The sequence below is a fragment of the Dipodomys ordii genome, unplaced genomic scaffold (assembly GCF_000151885.1).
Source record: "Dipodomys ordii isolate 6190 unplaced genomic scaffold, Dord_2.0 Scaffold74, whole genome shotgun sequence".
Lineage (NCBI taxonomy): Eukaryota > Metazoa > Chordata > Mammalia > Rodentia > Heteromyidae > Dipodomys > Dipodomys ordii.
In genome coordinates, this window is record NW_012267290.1 from 957344 (window position 1) to 984943 (window position 27600).

The 27600-nt window shown below is 43.2% G+C and overlaps 1 protein-coding gene across 1 annotated transcript in view; it reads right to left on the reverse strand.

Moving 5' to 3' along the window:
• Positions 1–24606, reverse strand: part of Fbxo16 (F-box protein 16) — a 35592-nt gene extending 10986 nt beyond the window's left edge. Inside the window, exons 1-6 of the mRNA XM_013024194.1 lie at positions 24520–24606; positions 22232–22366; positions 12178–12213; positions 6061–6267; positions 4764–4928; positions 668–897 (exon numbers count right to left, since the gene is read on the reverse strand). Of these exons, the coding sequence (XP_012879648.1) occupies positions 668–897; positions 4764–4928; positions 6061–6267; positions 12178–12213; positions 22232–22327 (734 nt within the window). The 5' untranslated portion in view covers positions 22328–22366; positions 24520–24606. The remainder of the gene's footprint in view (positions 1–667; positions 898–4763; positions 4929–6060; positions 6268–12177; positions 12214–22231; positions 22367–24519) is intronic.
• Positions 24607–27600: the final 2994 nt, after the last annotated feature.

Sequence of the window (27600 nt, forward strand, 5' to 3'; positions counted from 1 at the left end):
AGGGAGGGAGGAAGGGCGTACGGAAGGAAGGAAGGCAGGCAGGCAGGAAGGCAGGTATAGACCAAAGCAAGAACAAAGTGATACATGGATCAACTGTAATATGGAAACCTTATCTGGAATCCATATTAACATTTCTGCCATTGCTGTAGAGGGTTTTTTTTTTGTCCCTCTTCCCCTTCTTTGTGCTGGTCCTGGGGCTTGAACTCAGGGCCTGGATGCTGTCCCTTACCTTTTTTTTTTTTTCCTCAAGGCTAGCACACTACCATTGGAGCCACAGCTCAATTGGAGATAAAAGTCACAGACTTTCCTGCCCAGGCTGGTTTTGAACTGTGATCCTCAGATCTCAGCCTCCTGAGCAGCTAGTGCTGAACACCTTTTCTATTTATTTTTTTAAATTATGACCTCATCATGTCTCTTAAGACTAGAACTTTCTTCCACCTCTCTCTCTCTCTTTTTAAACTCCCATGGTACAGATTTTTTGAGGCCCGATCCAAAACTCGTATGGAGTGTACGACCTTCTTGTTTCCTCTCCTCATTTCCTCATGCTGTCATTTGCTGTGCCTTTGACTGTTAGAGAACAGGAAGTTAGGCTAGAGTTCTGGTTAAGGGTAGATTAGTCTCCTAAATTATTCTGATAAAGAAGTTAGAAGGATTTGGAGCTTCTTACCTTTGCCAGACAGGCTCAGGATCACAATTGTCTAGATAATTAAAGCGAATGATATCAGTAGGATGTCTATCAGAGGATCGCCAAGGTGGGAGTGCCTTCTCTCCTGGGCTAGTCTTCTTTTTTAAAGAGGAGGAGGACCAGAAGGCTGATGAGGGAGAATGCTTTCCTTCTGAAGAATTGCTCGTCACAGGCCGCACATCAGCTACAATAAATCCATCTTTGGGAGGAGTCTAGAAGAAGACAATTTATCATGTCTGCTCTCAAAGTCCTGGGATAATAATGACAACAGTGAAACAAAGAATATCATGATCATCATTTCCACCCCAGCATCATCGTTACCATGGTAACAACAATGGTGATGAACAGCCCCCACCTTAGAAGTTCTTGCCATGTTCCAGGCCCTTTCTCAAGCAGTTTTCATGAACTGTGTTATTTAACCTTGATAGTAACTTTATAAAGTAATGATTATTGCTCCTGTTTGACAAAGGAGGAAGCCCAAGACAGGAGAAAGCAGTTAATTTATCACCAGAACATCAGGAGAATTTGCATGTAGATTTCAAACCCAGATTTTCTTGTTTTGAGGTACTGGAGACTGAACTCCTTTGAGTTTGCTAGGCAGGTTTGCTAGGCTTCTCCTCCAGCCCCTTTTTGTGTTGGTTATATTCAAAGTAGGCTCTGGCTTTGTTTTGTGCATGGGCAGGCCAGGATGCCATCCTTCTACCTGTGCTTCTTTGTATCATTAGAGATGACAGGCAAGCACCAGTGTGCCAGTCAATGGTCACCAACTTTTATGCCCATGACGTCCTCAAACCTTGAATCTCCAATGGCTACTTCCCAAGTGGCTAGGACTAGAGGTGTGATATACCCACACCTGGCAAACTGAGGATTATTTTCCTTCAAACCCATGCACCAAATTTCCTAGTCATCTGTTCCAAGCTTCTCTATACATCATTGTCTACTGTTACTACTGCATACTGATTTATTAATAAAATACACTTTATAGCTGGGTGTCCTGGCTCACACCTGTAATGCTAGGTATTCAGGAGGCTGAGATCCAAGGATCACAGTTCAAAGCCAGCCGAGGAAGGAAACTTGGAGAGGTGTGTGTGTGTGTGTGTGTGTGTGTGTGTGTACATATATACTTTACAAAAAAAGGTATTACAGTCCTAAACTGTAAGCCCAGAGACAATTTCAAGTTGCACAGGGGTACCATAGATTTGATCCATTATCCAAACCTCAACCACTCCCCAAAAATACTTCTGCTTAATTTCCAAAATTGAAAGTATGTCTTTTGTGTGCAATTCATGAGGTTGTAGCCTGAGGGGAGTGGTACCGGTATGTTGGAAGCTATTAAGAGCTTAATTTTTTTTCATTAAGAGATTAAGAAAGGTTTGCTCAGTAAATTGTTTGCTTCAGTTGTTTGTAGAAATTATTTCCCGGTTGGAGTTGGGGGTGTAGTTTATTTCTGTCATAGGACAACACAATATTCATGATTATAATCACAATATTGGTTTATGTTTGCCCTGGGCTACTAGACGCGGCTCTGTGAAAACAGCATTAGGATATTTTCTTTTTTTTTCTTTGGATAGATATGGGACTTGAACTCAGGTCCTCAGTACTGTCCCTGAGCTCTTTTGTTCAAGGCTAGTGCTCTATCACTTTGAGCCACAGCATTGCTTCTGGATTTTTGAGTGGTTAATTGGAGACAAGACTTTTTTGCTTGGGTTGGCTTAGAAACATGTTCCTCAGATCTCAGCCTCCTGAGTAGCTAGGATTACAGGCATGAGCCACCGGCTCTCAGCAGCATTAGGATCTTTAATAAGCAGTTTTTTAATAAATATTGACTCATTTAAAATTATTAGTAGCAAGTTAAGAAGACATTTCATGTTTGTATAATTAAATATTTCATGCAAGTTCCATTTAGAATGGATGTACTAAACAAAGAGATGGCAATTTTCTGTGTGCAAACTCTCCTGTGTGCCTGTCCTGGGGCTTGAACTCAGGGCCCAGGTGCTGTCCCTGAGCTTTTTCACCCACAAAGCTAGTGCTCTTGACTTGTGTCACAGTTGCACTTGAACTTCCAGCTTTTTGGTGGTTCACTGGAGATGAGAGTCTCATGGTTTTCCTACCCTAGGCTGGCTTAGAACTGTGATTCTCAGATCTCAGCCTCCTGAATAGTTAGGATTTGAGGCATGAGCCACTGGCACCTGGCAACTTAAGACAAAAACCAATGAGCTGGAGGCTTGCCACACAGTAGTAGAGTGTCTGCCTAGCCAAGTGTGAGGCCCTTTGTTCCCACCCCAGTACCACCAAGAAAAATAAAGAACTTATGCTTGATACCTACTAAATGCTTCAACTATTGGGGTTTGAACTCGGGGCCTCACACTGGGGCCATGTCCCCAGCCCCTTCTTTTGTGCTATTATTCAGGTTTGTTTTCCTTTTCACAGGTAAGATGTCAAGATTCTTTTCTTAGCTGGCCTTGGACAGTGATCTTTCTACCTATAACTCCCATGTATCTTGGATTACAGGTATGTCTCACCACACTTGGCCTATTAGTTAAAACAGGAATTTCACTAATTTTTTTGCCCTGTTGACCCTGAACCTTGATCCTCCCACTCTCTATCTCCCAAGTTGCCAGGATTCTAGGTGCACATCACTATAGTCATTAAATTTATGAGTTTTAGCTAGGTGCTTGGTGGGATATGCCTGTAACACCAGCTACTCGAAAGTAGAGGACAGAGGACTCTGAGTTCAAGGTAAGTCAGTGCTATAGACCTCATTATAAAAAAATTAATTAATTAACTTAAGATGACAAAGCTGTCTTTTAAAAAGAAATCTTTATGAGGCACCCCAACTACCAAAATTAAGATGATTAGTTCTATCATTTTAATTGTAGCAGTATTAATTATGCATAATTCATTACTACATAACTGTAGATGAAATCTACTTTTTAAAAAACACAATTAAGAAAACACAATAAAACCTGAAGCTAAATGGAGTTTAGTTAAGAGTTGCCTATTCATATTTCAGAAAGATCCTTCAAATTTTAAAAAAGATTCACTGCAGTGTTTTTGCAGATTATGATAGCTTGTGGTTTTTAAAATCATTTAAACATTAAATGACACATAATTTTTCAGCAGCTCATCTATTATCCAAAATAATGTACAGCATGGCATGCATATAGGCAGCATCATAAACAAAGGCACATAAAAACATTCATACATTATATAACCAGCTTTGACTACAGGAATGAATATAAAGCATTGCAATGCATTGAAAGCCACAAGAAAAACTCTTCTTGCATTATTTACGCTTGATGATTACCTACAGTCTGTGGCTTGGAAAGGAACACTAAATGTATCATTCTACTCTTCCCTCATGAGCACTTGAATGGAGAACTTTATCATAGAAATGATGGAAAAATTAGCTTCAGGGCTGGAGAAGCAACTCTGTGATAGGGCTGGCCAAGTGTGTGGGAGGCCTGGGTTTAATGTCCAGCAGAGTAAAGTGACCAATAAACTTCAGCTCACCTTGTGGAACCAGAGCAAATTTGATTTAGTATGGTCACAAACACTGCCCATTACCCAGAGTTTCTGTCACAAGTATCCAAGTTAGAGACACAGAGATGGGGGTGAGGGTAGAGTGGGAAGCCCCTCCCCTGACCCTGACCTCTTGGAGGGTGTCAGGGAAAGTCTATTAACTAACGTGGACTATGCGTCTCAGAAAAGAAGCATTTTGGAATTATAGTGCATTTCCTTTCAAGTGTTTCTCTTTCCAAACTTCAAGTTTGACCATTTACTGTAATTGACATAAATATCATGCCTTTTCTTCTTAGTGCCCGTACTGGGGCTTGAACTCAGGGCCTGGCACTACTGTCCCTGAGCTTTTGTGCTCAAGGTTAGTGCTCTACCACTTGAGTCACAGCTCCATTTGTGGCTTTTTGCTGGTTAACTGGAGATAAGAGGCTCATGGACTTTCTTGCCTAGGCTGGCTTTGAGCCATGATGCTCAGATCTCAGCCTCCTGACTAGCTAGGATTAAAGGCTTAAGTTTCTGGCACTCAGCTTGGGTGTGCTTCTCTTCCTGTAGAGTTTACCTTGGGCTTGGTGACATGAAGTTCTCTCACCATGTGAATATAGTGCTTCTTCCACACCCCCTGCTCAAAGGGAGTTGGGGAGAAACCGATGCACCAGTTAAACCTTAAGCATTTGAGCATCCACAGCTGGTCCAACTCCGCTAAGTTCTTCCAGTGCCAGCTCACCTGAAAAACAATCACAGTTAAAAACAAAACCAGCCATGTAATTGTAACCCCTCTGTATGGTATTTTCACAATTAAAAAAAAAACAAAATAGGATTGGGAATGTGGTTTAGTGGTAGAGTGCTTGCCTAGCACACATGAAGCCCTGGATTCCATTCCTCAGTACTACATGAACCGAAAAAGCCAGAAGTGGCTCTATGGCTCAAGTGGTAGAGTGCTAGGCTTGAGCAAAGAAGCTCAGAGACAGTGCTCAGGCTCTGAGTTCAAGACTCAGGACTGGCAAAAACAAAAAAAATAAAGCTCTCCCAGTTCCTCTGCCCATTTTCCCCAGGTTTTGAGCTGTGATTCTGTACCTAAAGTATCTTGTGTTATTTTCCTCCAAATCCCAGCCTAAGTAGTTGTTTCTGCCTAGAGTACTTCTGTGCAGGCAAAAAGATCTCAATTCAGACTTAGCGTGAGTCAGCCAGAGTCAGCTAGCAACTAGGTACCTGTTAACCATCTTTCTAGCAATAGCTGAAGTACCAGAATTATTGTTTTGGGCTGGGAAGGTGGCTCAGTGGTAGAGTACTTGCTTGTATGCCTGAGGCCCTGGGTTCGATTCCTCAGCACCACATAAGCAGAAAAAAAAGCCGGAAGTGGCGCTATGGCTCAAGTGGTAGAGCGCTAGCCTTAAGCTGAAGAGCTGAGGGATAGCGCCCAGGCCCAGAGTTCAGGCCCACGACCGGACCCCCCTTCCCCCCTCCAAAAAAAATGAGTGGCTAGTTCCTTTTCTCAAGCCTTTGTGAACATACTGGGTCTCTTTCTGTGAACATTCGGGTGTCTTTCACGCTCTTTGTACTTTCTCATGAATACCTGTTAGTCTGCACTATACAACTTAGGTTTTATTGCAGTTGTATGCTATGCAATAGGACTGTCTTATTAAAGAACCATTTCTCACTGGATGCCTGTCTCCTCAGCTAACAAATAATTTTCTGAGGACACTCATCATGAGGATTGTGCTATATACAGAGTTAGACACAAAAGAGGCTGATGCTCTTTCAAACTGCACAGACTCAGCATGGGGAGTTTGGATTCAAGTCTTGGAAGCTCCTAAGTTGTCTTTACAATATGCCACACACCACTCTGTTGCCTTTACCTGGGCACAACGACAAAGGCTCCGGGGGTCTAGAAAGGAAAAGATGTAGACAGATAACACGCGGGGGAGGGTGGTAGTGAAATCCAGGGCTTCTGCTGGAATTTTCTCCTGCAGCTTTCGACAGCAGAACTTTTGCTGTGACAGGGAACAGCGTGCCAGCAGGCCAGCGAGGATTTTTCTCCTTTGAGAGTCTGTCCATTTGTCAAACTGGAAAGACAGCAAGGCAAGAGACAAAAAAGCTCCAGGGTTAGTCTGAGCAGAGATTCACTCTGAGGAAGAGACGGAATGACAAAGAAACCCAGCTAAGCAATGTATTGCCAACGTGTAGAGACTCTAGGGGCTGGGAAGGTGGCTCAGTGGTAGAGCGCTTGCCGTGTATGCATGGGGCTCTGAGTTTGATTCCTCAACACCACATAAGCAGAAAAAGCAGAAGTGGCGCTGTGGCTCAAGTGGTAGAGTGCTAGCCTTGAGCTGAAGAGCTGAGGGACAGCGCCCAGGCCCAGAGTTCAGCCCCCACAACCGACCAAAAAAAAAAAGAAAAGGAAGAGACTCTATCACCTGAGTGAGCCATTTTGCCAGAGGTCCTATCTCTCATGATAGGCCCTGGGAGATAAACTGGGGAAGATGGAGCTAGTTGCATTTTGTCTATCATTACATTATGTGTGTGTGTGTGTATGTGTGTGTGTGTGTGTGTGTGTGTGTGTGTATGTGTATATTTAGTACAGTTTATTACAGAGTAGCCAGAAATTTATAATGCATTTAACATGTGATCATGAACTACACTGCCTTTCTAAAAGGGCATAGAAAGTAAGCCTTATGATAATCAATTTTTTATAGCCATATGCTCTCTTTTTGTAATTAGTAACAATACTATATATCTTGATTAAAATTACTCAGTATTGGGGGCTGGGAAGATGGCTCAGTGGTAGAGTGCTTGCCTTGCATGCATGAGGCTCTGGGTTCGATTCCTCAGCACCACATAAGCAAAAAGAAAAAAGCCGGAAGTGGCGCTGTGGCTCAAGTGGTAGAGTGCTAGCCTTAAGCTGAAGAGCTGAGGGACAGCACCCAGGCCCAGAGTTCAGGCCCCATGACCGGACCCAAAAAATAAATAAATAAAATTACTCAGTATCATGGATCTAATCATTGGAATGAAAGTTACTTCAGAGACCATGATTCAAGGGTAGGAAGAAGACTTTGAATAAAATGAATACAAGAAAGAAAGAAAAAAATAAAGCAACATAAGAATAAAAATGATTTAAGGGGGCTGGGAAGGTGGCTCAGTGGTAGAGCACTTGCCTTGCATGCATCAGGCCCTGGGTTCGATTCCTTACCACCACATAAGCAGAAAAAGCCAGAAGTGGCACTGTGGCTCAAGTGGTAGAGCGGTAGCCTTGAGCTGAAGAGCTGAGGGACAGCGCCCAGGCCCAGAGTTCAGGCCCCATGACCGGACAAAAAAAAATGTTTTTTAAATGATTTATGCATGTGTGCCTGGTTTCTGTCATCTCTGCATCTCCAGCTCCCACAAACGGACACTTCTTTGCCAGTTCTCCTGGGATGGACTTTTAGGGGAAGAAGGAAATACCAGACTGGAACATCTGGAGCTGGGAAGAATCAAGCCCAAGGGGTAGAAGGAGACAGAAGCAGAGCTAAGAGGCTGGATTTTGATGGAGTCACATCAGCTTTGAGGCTTGAACTCAGGGCTTGGGCGCTATCCCCGAGCTCTTGCTCAAAGCTAGTTCTCTACTACTTGAACTACAGTTCCAGGTCTAGGTTGAGTGTTTTTTTTTTGCTTGTTTGTTTTTTGTTTTGTAGTTAATTGGCGATAAGAATCTCCCTAGAATGTTTCCTGCCTAGGCTGGCTTTGAACTGTAACCCTCAGATCTCAGCATTATATAGCTAGGATTATATGTGTGAGCTACTGGCACCCGGCTTTGATTGCTTTTATAGTAAGTGGGAGAGCATCAGAGAATGACAAAGGAGATTAGAGGAGTATATAGGTCTCAGTGTTGAAATGGACTTCCTATAATTTTCCTTGAGAGGTGAAGAAAGAATCTGTTGTTTGTTTTTTTTTTAACTCTATGTGATTGCATAGAGATTTGAGTTATGTGGGGACCCAGGAAGGCTAGGGTTACAAAACAAAATGCTACATGAGAAAATTTATTATCACTGCAAGAAATCAGACATAACTCAAAATGCCAGGCAGTAGGGGATCAGCTAAACAAACTGTAATATATCAACATGACAGGAAAAGTATGGCATTACGGTGGACTTGAGACTGAGTAATGGGGACTTGGGAATGGAAAAGAAGAAACAAAGTCGGGATGAAAAGCAACACAGAATGGTGTCTCAAGAAGCTAGGGTGGGGACAAAACTTCTCTTCCAAGCCACTACCTAGAAATGTGAACTTTGGCCACCTCTACCCTTTAACTGCCCAAACTTGGGTCCAGAGAATCAAGCTACATGAGGGGCTTATCAGCCTTCTGCTTACAGATATCCTCACTTGGTCTGAGCATTAAGTCATCATACATCCCTGCCCAGTAGTAGCCCTTGATGTGCGTGTGCATTGTGTTTGTGTTTTGTGTGTGTGTGTGGTGTGTGAATTTGTTTATGGGGGCATAAAACAGAAGTTGGGAAATGTTGCCCTGGAGTTGGGCTATGCTAGTTCTGTATTCTTTTCGACTTGTGTAGGAGTTCCCTTCTAAACAGTGTTCAGTATCTTGTAATAATGTAAGAATGAGTCTTAGGACTAGCGACTCCACAGAACACTAATTCAACACTATTTGAATGATAATTTCTAAGGCCTAAAATAAAATTATAGGTTTCTTTTGCATTTGTATAGATTGATGGGAGGAAATACTGCATGGTGTTGCACTCTCAATTTTCTATTATTTCTAATACTCAGAAATATTCCAGCCTAATTTTCATCACTTATACATTAAGGATAATTATGACAACATCGTCAGGTTGTTGTGAAGATTAATGGCTAAACATGTATATGTAATATATGTATATATGTTTATATATAATTTCCTAGCAATGCATGACTCATTGTAGAAATGACAACTATTATTACAAAATGTCATAGTAATGTTAAAATGATACATGGATTAAATAAAGTTTAAAACAAAATATATGCAAAAAATTTAAACAAAAAGAAACAAGGGATTGTATACTGAAAAGGATGGAAAATATATTAGAACTACAGAGGTTAGCTGACTTTCTTTGATGCCCACACAAGAGAATGGACACAGATCAGAGGATGAATGTTACAAATATATATATATATATATATATATATATATATATGGATTAAAATTGTGCACCAGTAGCTGGCACCGGTGGCTCACACATACAATTCTAGTTTCTCAGGAGACTGAGACCAATTAAAAGCCAGAGCAGATAATCCAGACTCTTATTTCCAATTAACCACCAAAAAGCTGGAAGTGGTGTTATGGCTCAAGTAATAGTGTCAGCTTTGAGCAGAAAAAGCAAAAAGCGAAAGGCCTTGAGGCTCCAAGTTCAAGCCCCAGAACCACTTTGAAGGTATCTATTAAAGGGAACATTGTAAGATTTTTCTCTAGAAATTAAAAAGATAATCACATTGGTTCCTTATTTCCCTGATTCCAGTGGTCAAAAGTAATTTATATACGGCTGCATAGGTGTTCTTTGCCTCAAGGGATTCTCCTTTCTAATTGTGTTTGTTTAAGCTAATAGAAAATGAATTTGCATTCCTTGAACTGCTACCAATTCTTGGTAGTTAGATGACTCAGAATGCAGAGCAGTAGGGAAAATCCCTTTGGAATTTAGAAGGTGCTAGGAATAATCCTGAAAGTATGTAATCCATGGCCAAGCTAACCGCGCAGGAATTTGGTCATTTCCCACATTTCTTCTATTACCTCTCCAGTTTAAAAAAAAAAAAAAAGCCAAGGTCCCAATGTGTGCGGCTGAGGGCAGTTCTGACTGCAGTTCACACGCCCACAGGATGCACACTGCCTTCCTGCGGGATGCCTTGTATAGGGTGCCCCTGAATCCAGATCGCAGCAGCACATTATCATTAGAGAAGGTGGGACAAGGATCCAGCTGGAGTTTCAGGAGGGACAACAGTTGTTTGTACCGCCAGGTCCCACTCATCTTACTCTGAATGATGAGAACTGTTTTTTGGTTTCTGGTGGTGGTTTTGTTTTTTGGGTTTTTTTTGGGGGTGGGGCTGGGAATGAGGGGGTGGAGGCAGGGTAAACAGGAAGGTTTGATTTTCCGTTTTCTGTTTCTTTATTGATGATACTGTCTTCATCTGGTTCAGTTTCTGAGTCCTATTACCAAAAATTCAGCTTTGCAATTAGAGTATGCATGTTTTGTTTTTCGTTTCTAACAGGCTTAGTGAAATTAGTCCTAAAAATCCATGCTCCTTCATCAAATCTCACATCATTCCCTAAAGATAACTTAATTTTCAAAAATTTAATATTCATGTCTATGCCAATTAGGAAGCAATTAAATTACATTAGAGTATATCCATCCCAAAGAATAGTGCAGAACAGTTTAAAAAGTAAGGAGGGGGCTGGGAAGGTGGCTCAGTGGTAGAGCGCTTGCCTTGCATGCATGAGGCCCTGGGTTCAATTCCTCAGCACCACACAAGCAGAAAGAAAAAAGCCGGAAGTGGCACTGTGGCTCAAGTGCTAGAGCGCTAGTCTTGAGCTGAAGAGCTGAGGGACAGCGTTCAGGCCCCACAACCGGACCCCCCCAAAAAAAAAGTAAGGAGGGGAGGGAAGGGATAGTAGGGGAAAAACAAAGGAGGGGGTAACAATGCTCAATAGGAAATAGTCATTACCTTACTCATGTAACTATAACCCCTCTGTACAATCTTTACAATAAAAATATTTTAAAAATAGATTTAAAAAAGTAAAGTATAAGCTGGGCACTGGTGGCTCATGCCTGTAATACTAGCTACTCAGGAGGCTGAGATCTGAGGAGCAGGTTTGAAACCAGCAGGAAAAGTCCATGAGATTCTTATTTCCAGTTAACTATCCAAAAAGCCAGAAGTGAAACTGTGGCTCAAGTGGTAGAGCGCTCACCTGGAGCAAAAAAGCTCAGGGACAGAGTCCAGGCCCAGAGTTCAAGCCCCACGATTGACAATAAAGTTATTCAGATGGGCACCAGTGTAATACTAGCTGTAATACTAGCTACTCGGGAGGCTGAGATCTGAAGATCACAGTTCAAAGCCTGCCCTGGAGTGCCCATAAATTTCTAATCTCCAAGTAATCAACAAACAAGTCCAAAATGTCTGGGCTGGGAATGTAGGTTAATGGTAGAGTGCTTGCCTAGCATGCATGAAGCTCTGGGTTCAATTCCTCAGTACCACATAAACAAAAAAATCTAGAAGTGGTGCTGGGCTCAAGTGGTAGAGCGCTAGCTTTGAGCAAAAGGAAGCTCAGGGACAGTGCCCGGGTTCTGAGTTCAAGCCCTAGGACCAGCACTAAAAAGGCAAAAGCAAAAAAGGTATTCCCAGTGCTGGGAAGGTGGCTCCATGGGACAGTGCTTGCCTTACATGCATGAGGCCCTAGGTTCGATTCCTCAGTACCACATAAGCAGAAAAAGCCAGAAGTGGTGCTGTGGCTCAAGTGGTCGAGCGCTCGCCTAGAGCTGAGAGGCAGCGCCCAGGCCCAGAGTTTGGGCCCCACAACCACTACCACCACCAACAAAAAGATATTCCCATCCTTTTCCACACTTAGAATTCTCCTCCCTGAGTCCAGTATTACTTCATTTCCAGTACGTTCTTCCAGAAAGTCTATGTGATTTTACCTCTTAGCTTAATAATATCCTACGCCAGGGCTTACAGAACCACAAAGATAAGATTTGGCAAACACTAAGGCAAACACGAAGTCTCTGTTGGTCTTTAATGGAATAAGCACCAGTGGCTGGCAGGAGACAGCCTCTGTCTACCTGTGGGCAAAGGGGCTTTTCCAAGGAAGGGGTGGGGCCTGTCCGTTTCAAGAGGAGACACTGCAAGACTGTCACCCATGTCAACTTAGAGAAACTCAAGTGCAGGGTTTTGTTTTGTTTTAGAGTCAATTCAGGATCCTGATCAGATCGAAACATAACAGCATTCATTTAAATGCTTACCCATTTTCCCAGCAGAGCTTGTCTTTCTTCAAAGACCTGCAATAAATAAAAGATGAGAGTGATTTTATATGTCATGGATCAAAATAACTTTTGCAAGACCAGCATCATTAATGGATCGGTAAATAAGTATGACTTATATCAAGTAAGTTTAAAGGCTTTATTCCTGAGGATTGGGATTTTTGTTGTTGTTATTTATTCATTTTTGACAGTACTAGGATCTGAAATCAGGGTGTTGTGCTCACTAGACAGGTGCTTGACCACTGAACCAACAGAACCCTGAGAGAATACTTACTTATAACCTGAACAAGGCCTCTCTCTTTCATTTATGTTGACTAATTCAAATGAAAGAAGTAACTGTCCTTCTTTCACTCTACTTTTCTCTTTCTTAAACTGAAATGTTAATTAGAAAAAAAAATTGGCCGTACTGGGAAATGAGCTCAGTTTCTAAGCAGGCAGTCTACCAATGGAGCCACTCCTTCAGTCCTTTTGGTTATCTTTGAGATAGGGTCTCACTTTATGCCCAAGCCAGAGTGGACTGTGATCCTCCTATTTGTTCTTCTCCATGTTGCCAGAGGTAACATGTATATATCACTATGCCACTGTACCACTGTGGCCCTGTAGCTGGGACAGGTGTATGCCACTGGACAAAATGGATTTGTGAAAACTTTTTGCCCCTGCTGATCGCAAACTGATTCCATTGATCTCTGCTTCAGGTCCCAATAGCTAGGATCAGAGGCTTAAGCCACTAGGCCCGGTCTAACTTAATTGAAAACAAGGATGTGTGGCCCAGGCTGGTCTTGAATTTTTTTCTTTTTTCTTTTGTTTTTTGCTGGTTGTGGGGCTTAAACTCTGGGCCTAGGCACTGTCCCTCAGCTCTTCAGATCAAAGCTAGTGCTCTACCACTTGAGCTACAGCACCACTTCTGGTTTTCTGGTGGTTAATTGGCGGTAAGAGGTTCCTGGACTTTCCTGCCCGGGCTGGCTTTGAACCTTGATCCTGGGATCTCAGCCTCCTGAGTAGCTAGGATTACAAGCGTGAGCCCACTGGTACCTGGCTGGCCTTGAATTCTTGATCTGCTCCCCTCAGTTCCCTAAATATTGAGATTATACTTGGCTAAGTCGTTGTTTTTAAAAGAAAATAAGGGGAAAATTCAATTGTAAAGAGAAATCAAGTTTAGGTCTTGAAAGGAGATGAAAAACAATAACAAAAAAATAGAAAAATGGAGATCCCCATGCCAAATGTTTTCATAGGAATGGCAAGAAAATTTATAAAATGTATAAAGGAGCAGCTCTGGTTTTTATATTTCAGCACGTACACTTGTGAATGAGAGGTCATGTGCCTCTGCGTGTGAAGGACTATCTTGTAAAAGTGTGTTTCAGGGCTTGTAACTGAGTATTATTTGCATAGACTCATTCACCTTCTAACTACACTTTCTGTTCATCAGTTATTTTTCCACATTTTTACTAGCATCAATTAATAGTACAAAAGGGCTTTGTTTTGACATGTCCTTCTAGGACTCTGAGTATCCTGAGCAGACTCATCCCTGCCCTCAGGCTATTCTTATGCACTATATTTTGGACAAAAACCATGTCTTATTTCTGCGGATTCCATGCTGTGCCTATCATAAGCATCCAGGATTATGGAACCAATGTCTATATGAGGTCTAGCATATGAACATGTTGATGTTTTTCTGAACATATGTGAATCTGAATGAGTGAGGAAGGAAAAACTAACATGGGTATATCTGCCGGAGGAGGAATTATGAAGAGAGGAGGAGAGAGTCTTAAACATATGTGTCTGTCTCTCCCATTCCAACAACACACCCTCTGTCAGCTTTCAGAATTGGGATCGATGCTTTCCCCTTCCTCTTGGCATTAGGAGGCTCTCCACCACTGAACCAGAAGACTCTTACTGCTTGGAGAAGCGGCACAGGCCTATTTCTTGCCTTGTTGTAAAGAGCTGGTATTATGCTTCCAGATAGTGCTTTCCTCTGTCGTGTGTGTGTGTGTGTGTGTGTGTGTGTGTGTGTGTGTGTGTGTGTGTGTGTTCATTAAGACTACCCTTGATTAGAAATATAATTCTGAGCAAATCATTTCACTGTGAGGTCCTCAGTTTTACACCCCCTGTTTTGGAGTGAATCTTTAGTCCATAGATTTGCAACCAGGTTCTTCATTTTAAAGACCTGGAAAAGAGCTTGGCACTGTGGCTCATACTTGTAATCCTAGCTACATAGGAGGTTACAAGCAGGAAGATCAAGGTGGCCGGACAGAAAAGTCTCAACAGAAGTTGGTTGTGGTGGAGCACACCTGTTACCCCAGCTACAGCAGAAAGTGTAGAATGAGAGGTTCCAGATCCCAGTATATGCGGAGGCAGGAAGCAACACCCTAACTAAAAAAAATCAGCACATAAAAGGCCCAGAGGCACATCCAAAAAAAGAGCTGAAAAATAAGTATCTATTTGAAATTGAAATATTAAAATGGATCTTCTTTTGCAGAATGCTGCAGTTTGTTTACATCACAGTTTATCCATAGCCTGCTGTTAAGTCAAAATCCTATGGTGGTTATTTCAGGCTGTTGACACTGCAATTACATATTTCCCCACGTGACACCATCATGGTATAGAAAGGAGATACTTAGAGGCTCTTCAATTATGACTGATTGGTGGCAACAAAGTGGTTTTGTTGGGAACACTCTCAACATGCACTCTAATACGTGTGTGAATCATGATCTCAAAGAAGTGTGAATTGCCTGCTTAAAATAAATTGTATGTATTGAAGATGTACAACATGGTGCTTTGATATACATATACAGAGCGAAATGATGGCTAGCTTCAAGCAAATTACACTGCTCCTTACCACCCACAGTCGGCTACGAGTGAGGTAGTGAGGACAACTTTGCTTTGCTTTTGTTTTTTGTTTTTTTTTTTTTGTTTGGTGTCCGAACTGGGGATGAACTCGGGGCCTTTTCCTTTCATTTGGCTTTTTTGCTCAAGGCTGGTTCTCTAGTCATACCTCTACCTCTTGCTTTTTGGTGGCTAACGGGAGATGAGTCTCACAAGCTTTTCTGCCTGGGTTAGTTTCAAACTGTGATCCTTAGATCTCAGCCTCCTAAGTAGCTCAGATTACAGACATGAGCCACCAAGTGTCCTCTTAGGACCACTTCTAATTACAACACTGGGTGGGAACAATATACACACCTGTGTGAGTGTGTGTGTGTGTGTGTGTCTGTGTGTACCTGCACATGCACGCGTGCTCAGGATTGAACCTAGGGTTTTGTGCAGGTGAGACAAGCACTCTACCACTGGGCTAAATCCCCATGTATTTCTGGAACATTTTTTTCACTAAAAATTGTCAATGCTTGAATTGCTTTGTAACCTGTTACATTTTCTATCTTGATGATACTTTTTAAGGTACCTTAATTTGGATTCAATCCCTGTGTAAAAACTGCTGTGAAGTTAAAATCCTGTGACTGTTTTTTTAAGGCCAAGGCAGTTACGTAGTTCATACCTGACTATAGAATAGAAGAAAGACAAGATTAAAAGCAAAATGGGATCTTACAATTGCATTGATCATTGGTGACACTGCCCTGGTCTTGAAATGTAGAAAAACACTTGAGATTACTAGATGGTTACCTCTGGTCACGTGGCCAGTGTTTTTAATACCTTTCACTCTGTCAGAATAAAAGATCTGGAGGGAACCTAGAGGTCTTCTGATCCAAGCCATTCCATTTAACAAAGGATGACAAAGCCCAGAGAAGGTTAGAAGCCTACTCAAGGCATGGAGGAAATTATTAGGATGGGAGATCTGGAACCAAGTTTTCCATTCCCCAGGATGTTTTTCTTCATTTGCTTTTATTTGCATGTGATGTGTGTGTGTGTGTGTGTGTGTGAGCTGCCGGTCCTGGACTTGAACTCAGGGCCTGGATGCTGTCCTAGAGCTTTTGTGTTCAAAGCTAGCACTCTATCACTTAAGCCACAGCTCCATGTCTGGCTCTTTGGTGGTTAATTGGAACTAAGGCTCTCACAAGCTCTTCTGCTAAGCTGATTTTAAATCATGATTCTCAGATCTCAGCCACTGGAGTAACTAGAATTACGGGTGTAAGCCACAGTACCCAGCTTTGCATTTACTTTTAAACTGCTTTAATTTTTTAAAATATAATTTTTTTTATTCTTATTGTAATTTTTTCTTCCCAGTCATGAGGCTTGCACTCGGCCTACGCACTGTCCCTGAGCTTCTTTGGCTCAAGGTTAACACTCTATCACTTGAGCCACAGTGCCACTTCCAGCTTTTTCAGTAGTTTTTTGGAGATAAGAGTCTTATGGCCGGGTGCTGGAGGCTCATGCCTATACTTCTAGTTACTCAGGAGGCTAAAGATCGTGGTTCAAAACCAGCCTGGGCAAGAAAGTCCATGAGACTCTTATCTCCAATTAACCAAAAAACCAGAAGTAGATCTGTGACTGAAAGTGGTAAAGCACTTTCCTCGAGTGGAAAGGCTTAGGGACAGTGCCCAGGCCCTGAGTTCAAGTGCTATAACTAGCAAAAATAAAATAAAAAGTCTCACAGATTTTCCTGCCCAGGCTGGCTCTGAATCACAGTCCTCAGATCTCAGGATTACAGGTGTGAGCTACCAATACTTGGCTTATTGTTATTATTTAGGTTTTGTACAGAAGGGTTACTGTTTCATAAGTCAGGTAATAGATATATTTCTTTTTGAACATTGGCACCCCCTCCTTCTTTTTTTTTTTTTTGTGGGTCGTGGGGCTTGAACTCTGGGCTTGGACATTGTCCCTGCGCTCTTCAACTCAAGGCGAGCACTCTACCACTTGAGCCACAGCGTCACTTCTGGTTTTCTAGTGGTTTATTGGAGATAAGAGTCTCACGGACTTTTCTTCCCAGGCTGGCTTTGAACCATGATCCTCAGATCTCAGCCTCCTGAGTAGCTAGGATTACAGGCGTGAGCCACCAGTGCCCAGCACCCCTTCCTTCTTTTACACCCGTTTCCCCTCTTCCATCCCTGCTCACAGTTTATTGCATAGTTTATTTTCCACATAATGTCTACTGAGGACCATGACTACAATTGAATTGCTTTAAATTTTGAAGCATTAGCATACCATATAAAATAAAAACAACAGCAAACAATAGGAAGCTATCTCTTCTAATAGACACCACCCCCAGCCACTAAGACGCCACAATTTTTAAAAATTCGATATTAATAGTTCAGTATAAGGCTGGGAATGTGGTTTAGTGGTAGAGCACTTGCCTAGCATACATGAAGCCTGGGTTCCATTCCTCCACATAAATAGAAAAAGCCGGAAGTGGTGCTGTGACTCAAGTGGTAGAGTGCTAGTCTTGAGCACAGAGAGGTTCAAGGACAGTGCCTAGGTTCTGAGTTCAAGCCCCAGGACTGACAAAAAAAAGTTCAATATAACCATATATAATTACTAGGCATTATCTATGTTCATCCAGACACATACAGGTATGTATATACACATGCAAAGATTATTTTTTTGTCAGTCATGGGGCTTGAACTCTGGGCTTGGGCACTGTCCCTGCGCTCTTCAGCTCAAGGCGAGCACTCTACCACTTGAGACACAGCTCCACTTCCGGTTTTCGAGTGGTTTATTGGAGATAAGAGTATCACATTATTTCCTGCTCGGGCTGGCTTTGACTGCGATCCTCAGATCTCAGCCTCCTGAGTAGCTAGGATTACAGGTGTGAGCCACCGGCGCCCAAATAAAGATTTTTAAAAAATAATTTCACTCCAAGCCAGACATCAGTGATTCACGTCTGTAATCCTAGCTATTCAAGAGGCTGAGAGCTGAGGATCAAAGTTCAAAGCCAGCCCGGCAGGAAAATCTTATCTCCAATTAACCCCCCAAAAGCCAGAAATGGAGCTGTGGGGTCAAGTGTTAGACTGGTAGAGCACCTTGAGCAAAAAAGCTCATGGACAGTGCTCAGGTGCTGAGTTGAAATCCTAACACCAGCACACAAAATGATAATAATAATTTTACTTCAAATACAGCCTAACTAAACAAAAGATTTTTGGAATATGCAAGTCCTGAGCAATGAAATAATTATTTTCTCTAGGCATTACCACTAAAATCCACCGAACAGTCAGTGTGAAACAGAAAGGCCAGATCCTCTTCACAATCTACAAGGCCTCTCTGTGAGATCATGCCAGCTTCAGCTCAGATCAGCAATGGTGTCAGCAGTGGAGATTACATTTCAGCCCACCTTATTCCTCTGTCCCCAAGAGGAGCCCATTATCTGTTCAACTCAGAACCTGTTTCTTGGGGCTAGATCGTAACTCGATGGTAGAGCCCTTACCTAGCAAGTGGTAAGGCCCTGGGTTAAAGCCTCAGCAGTACAAATAGTAAAGGAATCTGTGGTCATTCAATTTGCATCAGGTACTCAGATACTTTTAGGCTATTAAGGCATTTTTCCCCCCTCCACAGTGGCTGAATTGATCAAGACTTAATTTTCCAAAGAAAATTTCTGAAACCCACAAATCTAACAACTTTGTATTTGAATTCAAGTCACTTTCTCACACGTGTGTAAAACTTTCACAGTTCTATGGAAAAACAGATTTAAAAATTAAACATTCAAGTTAGGGGAATAAGCTGTTATATAAACTGTGGAGAGTGAGGGGAATTGCAAACAGGTGCTCAATAAATAATTGTACTGATGGAAATAATTTGGATAAGATTTGTTTGGTGAGCACAGGTATCAGTGGAGGCCTTTCTCTCTACTCTCCTAGCTCCTTTTTTTGGAGGGGCAGGGGTAGCGGTAGGGTCGGTTGTGGGGCTTGAACTTGGGGCCTGTGCACTGTCCCTGAGTTCTTTTGCTCAACCACTTTGAGCCACAGCTTCACTTCTGATTTTTGAATGGTTAACTGGAGTAGCTAGGATTGCAGGCATGAGCCACTGAGAACCTGGCTTCCTGGCTCCCTTTTATATCCCTCCTCTCTCATTTCCTTACCTATTTTTCTTTTTAAGTTCTTTTTATTCCAAACCTTCTTCAGCTCCTCTGCCTCTCTCTAAAAAAATTGTTCCTATTTCATATTAGAGTAGGAAGGGAAAGTCCTGAAAGAGGATCAGATCAAAGACTGTCTTTGGCCAGGCTTTGGTGGCTTATGCCTGTAGTCCTGGCAAGTCAGGTGGCAGAGATCTGAGGATTATGGTTGGAAGTCAACCAGGGCAGGAAAGTTTGTCAGACTTTTATCTCTGATTAAGTACCAAAAAGCTGGAAAGCGGAGCTATGGCTCAAGGATAGAGAGCTAACCTTGAGTGAAAAAGCTAAGGGACAAGACTCAGGCCTGGCAAGGAAGGAAGGAAGGAAAAAAAGAAACAAGTCCTTGCTAGAAGGATTTACGCCTCTGTTAGGGTTAGAGAAGCGAAGGACAGACTCCAGGCCAATGAAGATGACAGTCAATGAAAGATGCCCACGTCAGGACATAGTGGTTCATACCTGTAAGTCCAGAGAAAATAAATACATGTATACATAAAGAAAGACAGAAAGATGGAAAGAAAGAAGAAAGAAAGGAAGGAAGAAAGAACAAAAAAGGAAAGAAATCATAATCCAAGTTACTCCAAAGGTGGAGACAGGAGGACTGAGGTCAACTGCCACTTTAGGCAAAAATAAACTTAAAGCTGAGAGCTAGTGGCTTAATGCCAACAATCTTAGCCACTTAGGAGACAGATCTGAGGGCTGAGCCAGCCAGGGCAGTAAAATCTGAGAAACTATTTCTTAGCCCTAATTAACCAGCAAAAAGCTAGAACTTGAGGTGTGTGGCTCAAGTGATAGAACACCAGCTGTGGAGAAAAAAAAATCAGAAGGAAGCCGGGTGCTGGTGGCTCACGCCTGTAATCCTAGCTACTCAGGAGGCTGAGATCTGAGGATCGCGGTTCAAAGCCAGCCCGGGCAGGAGAGACCGTGAGACTCCTATCTCCAATAAACCACCAGAAAACCTGGAAGTGGCGCTGTAGCTCAAGTGGTAGAGCGCTCGCCTTGAGCTGAAGAGCTGAGGGACAGCGCCCAAGCCCAGAGTTCAAGCCCCACTACCGACCAAAAAAAATATATATATATGTATCAGAAGGGAAGGGAAAGACAGGGAGGATGGCTCTACTTACTATAGGTGCTTTCCTAAAACAGAAGGTCCCAAGTTCAATACCCAATACCACCAAAAAAAGAAAAGAATTGGTATCAGGGAGTACTAGACTCATGCTCACCTCTTATGTTCTAGGAGCTGTTTCAGGCACTGGAGATTCAAAGAGTGAGAGGGAGACTCAGCCTTACTTCATTAGAGTTGATTGGGAAAGGCAGAAAAAAGTGTTGGGACCAAAGAGAAGGAGGCAGGAGGCAGAGTGAACTCTCAGTGGGAGGGGGAGTTGGAGCTCACTTGGAACACTCATGTGGTGGGTGGGCATCAGGTGCCAGAGAAGGCAAGCTGAGAGGCTGGCTGAGGGAGAGCCAGGGCACAAAGGGGCCTCCAAGATATGCTTAGGGAACTCGCGTTTACTTTTTGTAATGGAGCCTATTTTCAGTTTCACATAATAGGATTGGCATTTTAGAAAGCTCATTCTGGAACCAAAACAGACATAAGGAGAGAGGCAGCAAAACCACTTAGGGGGTAAATGCAATCATGTGCCTGGCAAGGGATGAGGGGAGAATGAACGGAGAATGTGAGCTGGAGGATGGATGGGGAAAAGGACTGAGAGATGTCTGAGAGGAAGACTTGTGGGGGCTGAGAGCAGATGGCCTCTCCTATCTCCAGATGTCTACATATATCAAGAATGTAAGTTGCATTGAAGGAAGGCAACCTGGAGGGAAAAGCTATGTCTTCCTTTACAACCAGGAGCAGGACTGGTCACTAGTTATGTCAAGGCAGCGGGTCCTCTAGGCTCACTGGTCTTGAGTTACCATGTAAAACCTACTGTGTGCTGGACATGTATCTAGGCCTCTTCATTGTCCTGTAGAGGAAGGCTAACCAGGAAAGCCAATGCAAACAGAAAGCTCATCCTGTAGTGAGTGAAGTTCTGTGTGTGTGTGTGTGTGTGTGTGTGTTTGCGCACGCATGTGTGCGCTGGTCCTGAGGCTTGAACTCAAGGCTGGGGGCACTGTCCCTGAGAACTTTTTGCTCAAGGCTAACACTTTACCACTTGAGCACAGCTCCATTTCTGGCCTTTTGGGGGCAGTTAACTGGAGATGAGTCTTTCAAATGTGTCTTCCCAGGCTGGCTTTGAACTGTGATCTTCAGATCTCAGCCTCTTCAGTAGCTAGGATCACAGGTGTGACCACCAGTGCCTGGCTCATGAATTTCTTTTCTGACCCAAGACTCTTGTATCGTTTTACTGTTAAATAGGATAATGTTCTATTCCATAAGGCAACTAACTCATTAATTTATTAGCTCATAAAGTGAGGAAAGATCAGTTCTCAGGCCCGATTGCAAGAAGGAAGATTTCTGATCTGGGGAATGGTGTAAAATAGAGCTTTTCACCAGGAGGAGGAACTGGTGCAGAGGACCAAGATGGTGAGGTCAGTTTTACACATGTGAGTTGGATTTTACTACCAACTAAATGTGGTACTGCTGTCCAAGTACTGATTACCGGAGTTCACACACCTGCTGGTCATTTCTACCCCTTACTGAAGCAGGATTTCCCTGCTTCGACCTGGCGGCTGACCACTCTCATGCCTCATAAACCCAATGTGTTCCTTTGTTTGGCGTATTCTACTAGTGTTTGCCAGAATGCAATAGGAAATGAAATTAGGAGAAGTTGATATAGAACTCTAATTGGCTGAAATGTTCTCACTGTATTTATTTGATGCATTTCACCAGCGCTAGCCAGAAAACCCCATTTGATGAGAACTCTGAGTCTGTTGTCAACTTTGCCCACATAGCAAAAGTTCAATAACTTGTTTTAAAACAAGTCCTTCATTATGTTTTTTCATCCATCAAAGAATCCTAAACAATTGTTGTCATATTTTGATCATCCAACTTTTGCTACTATCTTTCCCTTTTAAGGCAAGTATCCAAAGGATAGAAGTCTGGCCACTTACCTGGTCATTCAAAAGCTGGTGATTTAGAGGTGTCCAGGTGCTCATCTTTGTCTGCATTTTGGGTCCATCTGTGCTTCTGGGGGGTGCAAATGCCATCACAAAATATCATGGTATTCTTTCATCAGACAGCTACACCTATTTGAAGAAATGAATCAGACATTCTTTAGAATACTACAAATACTAATGCCATGACGTTTTTTTGATATGTGGGGAGAAGGGATAAATTGGAAGAGCATTTATTTATTCAAGTTTTAGGCATAAGAAATTGTTTCACTGCAGTATTATTAATTGGCAACCAGCTATAAAAGTTCACCTGAGCAGGCAAAGTAAGATATGAAGCATCTCCAAGCAATGGTGGCTCATGATCATAATTCTAGTGACTCAGGAGGCTGAGATCTAAGGATCTCAGTTCAAAGCCCGCCCAGGCAAGAAAGTCCATGAGACTCTCATCTCCAATTAAAACAAGAAGTGAATCTATGGCTCAAAGTGGTAGAGCACTAGCTTTGAGTACAAAAGTGCAAGGACAGCACTCAGGTCCTGAGTTCAAGCCCCACAACTGACAAAAAAAAAAGATACAAAACATCATCATTTTAACTGGATAGTCTAGATCTGCACAGTCAAAATTATCTATTGTTCTTTGCTATTGATTTACATTCTTCTCTTTTTTAATTTCATTTCATTCTTTGGCTATCATATATTAACAATATAAGGATTTTGTCTTTGGTGGTATTAGAGCTTAAACTTAAGTCCTCACATTTCCTAGGCTGGCACTCTACCATTTAAGTCATGTCTGCAGCCATGCTTTTTTTTTGCTGGTTACTTTGGAGACGGAGTCTAGCAAACTTTTCTGCCTAGGCTGACCTTGAACCAAGATTCTCCAGATCTCAGCCACTTGAGTAGCTAGGACTATAGGCATGAGCCTCTGGTTTCAAGGGGATTTCATTGTGCCACACTTACTCATAAATATGCAAAGTATTTCCATCCTCTTCATCTCTCAGCATCTTTTCTCCCTCCCTTCCTCCTTCCTTCCTTTTCCTTCCTTCCTTCCTTCCTTCCTTCCTTCCTTCCTTCCTTCCTTCTCTACTCTCTTCTCTCTCTCTTTTCTTTCTTTCTTCCTTCCTTCCTTCCTTGCAAGGTGACAGGTCCTTAGTACATGCACTTCCAACATGATCTATGACATTTCCTCCACCATCACCATTAACAGCTTTATTAAGAATTATGAACAACTAGTTAGGAATACAAGGTTAGTCATTCCTAATGTAATAGAGACCACAGACTACCACGAGAGAGGTATTTCAAAACAAAACAAAAAGTCAGGCCAGTAGCTCATACCTATAATCCTAGTTACTCTAGAGGCTGAGGTCTAAGAAAAATGGTTCAAAGCCAACCTGGGCAATAAAGTCCATGAAACCCATATATCCAGGCCCTGAGTCCAAGCCCGAATACCCGCACTCCCAGCACTCATGCACACATGCGCACGTGCGCGTGCCCCCCCCCACCAATTAATCCTGTCACTTTTCAACTCAAAAACCTTCCTAGGCTTGCTAATGACTCCAGAATTCAGAGTCCTCGGCATGAAATTCAGAGTCCACTGTGAGTATGCTTCCATGTACCTTTTCAGCCTCATCCTCCTCTTCCAGGCATTCTGCACAGACACAGAGACTGCCTGACCACCATGAGAACGTGGCACCAGAATCTGATGCTTCTGTTTTTTCTGATTCTGATCATCTGAGTCCTAATAACACACTACATAATAGATGCTCACCAAATATTTGTTGAATCAATGTAAGAAATAAACACAATAGAGGAGGGGGATTAAAAGTAATGGAAATGTACAGTGAAACTCAAAACATTATGAAATGGGCACTGGGGCAATACTCAGGCTCACTGGATTTTTCTTTAGAGCTTACAAAGCAGAACAGGATTGAGTTTCTCTGCTGACACACAATTCATTCACCCTACGCTATGGTGTCTTTAGACAGGCAATCTCAAACATAATCAGGAAGTTTATCAGGAAACAGTATAGGTTTGAATTTGAATTTGAAGCCATCTTATACTCAACTAGTTAAAAACAAAGAAAAATGATAATGAAGCACAAAGAGATAACGTTTGATCTTCATTATTTGCTAGTTGCTAATTTCGCAATGATTAATCTCCTTGTACTTGAACTGGCAGCTAGAAGAGGAGAGAAAAAATGTCATCCCCAGGAGCAGTGACAAGGCTGGTAGAAGACCCCAGAGTTGTCCCAAATAGTCTCCTTCTATTTCATGCACTGCCCTCGCTCTCACCTGCTTCAGTTTGTCTCTCTCCTCAAGTCTACAGCGCTGGGGTTGCCATAGCTGCACGGGGTCAGTTTTTTCTTTGACTCCTTCCAGTCTCCACCCCTCCCAGCTTCCAGCAGTCCAATCACCATCTATAAATCTTATCCCTGGCATCCGGGGTCTCTTAGGCAACAATGTGTGGTCTCTTGATTGGCCGAGACATCCAAGAAGGCTGGTTCCAAAATTGGGCACAGAGCTGAAATTAAAAAGTGTGGGAAACAGTTGGATGGGAGGGGCTGCAACATCCCAGTATAAGCAAGGATGGAGACCCATTAAATCCCCAGACAAGCAGCCTTGCACATCTTCTTTCAAGATGTGCTGCAGTTGTATTCCAATACAGCTCTCTCCTACTGAGCATGTCCAGTTAGATCATTCTGCTCAGGTCACTCCTGAGTTCCGAAATGCAAACTCCACTTTGCCATGTTTTATCAGTGGCCAATAGGTAAAAGACGGTTGGAGGAAAAAGAATTTGTGACTGGCTCAATGGAAGAATAGCACCTGCAGCAGGAAATGGAAGGATGCGAGGGAATTACCCAATACACAAACATATAAACGCTTCGACACAAATTTCATTTGATTATATTATGGAATTGAGGCTGAGTGACAGATACACCAGGGAACCGGCAGATGGCATGCCCTAATAAGAATAAATTTGTGTCTCACAAAATTCTAGCTAATTTCATTAATTAAATTTGTGGAGCACCCACCCTGTAGAAAGGATCAGAGAAAGAATACAAGGAGTTTTTGCAAAATATGTAGCAAGGTAAACTGGAAAATGCAATGCATAAATAACTAATGGAAGGCTCAGGATCATACGACTGCAACAGAATTATAAGCAAGTGCTTGAGAATCCCACGAAGTTAAGAATTCCAGACCTGAGCTTCTTCAGCTAGTGTTTTTTTTTTTTTTAATGAGAAGCAGCTAACACGCACATACACAATCCTGAGAGAACCAAAAAGAACCAACAGTTTTCCCCACCAATTTTCCCCCTAAAACAACGCCCTCTCCTCCTACTTAAGCAAATGCACATAACCCTGTGTATTATGCTTCGTAATTTAAAAATAAGCCCTATTTGTACATCCCCAAATAAAATAGAAAAAGGAAAGTGGAGCCTGTGGAGGCTGATGTTTTTCTTAAATTAACAAAGGATCAGCCAGTGGCCTGACTGAAATGAGAACCCAGGCCTGTCTGAATTCCAGCCTAGAGGTTTTTTCCGTGTGACCAGGCTGTATGTAAATGAATAAACAAAGCCTTTAGGGAGATGAGGGGGCGGTCTGGGGGAGCCATGTAGATGTAATACTAAATTACCATGCAACACCAGTTAACCTTTACGAGTTCAAAACGGGTTTATCCAGGAGACCAGTTTTAACAATGTGGAGAGAGCGGGGCCACAGCTGTGAAGTTGGCGCTTGTTAAAGACTTTGTAATGGTGGTTACACACACAGAAGGAAAGTGAGATGGGACTGAGAGGACATGTATCTCACTTTATCCCCGTGGGATTTGGATATTCTCATCCCTGATAAAAGGCCTCTTTTGTCTCCATTTTCAGCAGTGCCTTCTGCACCTCCTGTCCTACAGCTTATATGTCTGATACTGGTCCCCAAAGACAGTACACCCCAGCCCGCCCGAGTTCCCAGTGAGTCACACCATTTTCACCCATTCATAGTGAGCCCACACACCTAACCCAGCGGCTGTGACACTTCTATGTTTCTTTTTACCCGGAACAACTCAAACATAAAGAGAAGTTTAGACATAAAGAAATACCTTAAAGTTCCAATCAATATGTTTATTTTGTTTAAATATTTGTGTGCGTGTTGACCAGGAATGATAGAAGTTCCTTCTTCATATGTTCCAGGTCTTCTTCTCCTCCTTGTCTGCCTAGAAACAGGCATTGTTAGGAAATTGGTGTGAGCCTTCTTGTCTTTTTTAAAAATGTGTTTATGGGGCTGGGATGTGGCTTAGGGGTATGCTGCTTGCCTAGCCGGCATGAAGCCCTGGGTTTGATTCCTCAGTACCTACATACGTATATGAAAAAGCCAGAAGTGGTGCTGTGGCTCAAGTGGTAGAGTGCTAGCCTTGAGCACAGAGAGGCTCCGGGACTGCGCCCAGGCCCTGAGTGTACGCCCTGGGACTGGCCAAGAAAAGAAAAGAAAGAAAAGTTGTTGTTGTTTTATTATAGATACATGTCAGTCCTCACACACAATATGTATTGCTGCTAGTTGTAAGAGGCTTTCACTTGTAACTCGCTTTTCCACTTACTAGTGTGTGCCACGGATTGAGCCACGTCCACCACCCAGGGCCATGGCTACATCTTTTCCTCTCCGGACGTGCGCTGAGCCTGACAAGTCCTCACAGGATGGTGTGCTGTAAATTAATTAACCGAGTAAATAAATAAACGCACGCAGCCGCACATCGCCGGATTTTGGAGCCACGAGGGGCCTGGAAAACATCCAGGCACACAGAGACTTCTCCCACCTGCCACCTGCCTGCTCCGTCGCGACACACTGACTTGACCTCTGACCTTTCTGGGTAGAGTGCGCGCGCGCGCGCGCGCGCGTGTAAATCATCGGTTCTCCAATCGCGTCTGCTCCGGGGAAGACGGAGCTGGCCGCCGGCACCCGCGGGCCTCACCTGCCTCACAGGCTCTGGGCAAAGAGGACATGCACTACTCCCCGGGCGCGAACCCGGTTCCGGGCGGCCGGGTGTACCCCAACGCACGCCTGCACCCCAGTCACCGGCGCGGGTGCCCCGCCCCCTCGGCTCCCCGGGGACCCGCACCCCGGCTCCCCCGGCGGCGGCTGGCCGGCGCGCCAGGGCAGCCTTCCGGCTTGGGGAACCTGCGAGTGCCCGCTGTGCCGTAATGCTTTGCGAGAGAAAGGCTTTGCACGATAGACGTTTCTAGAACTCAGAACCACGACGCCGTGCGGGGGCAGCTCCCAGCATCACCCAGCCGCGAGGCTGAGAACAACGAAGCACTGGCCCGCACGTCGCGGCCCGGGGTCCCCCCCGCCCCGCCGAGCGTGCGCCAGGCGCATGCGCAGTCCCTGC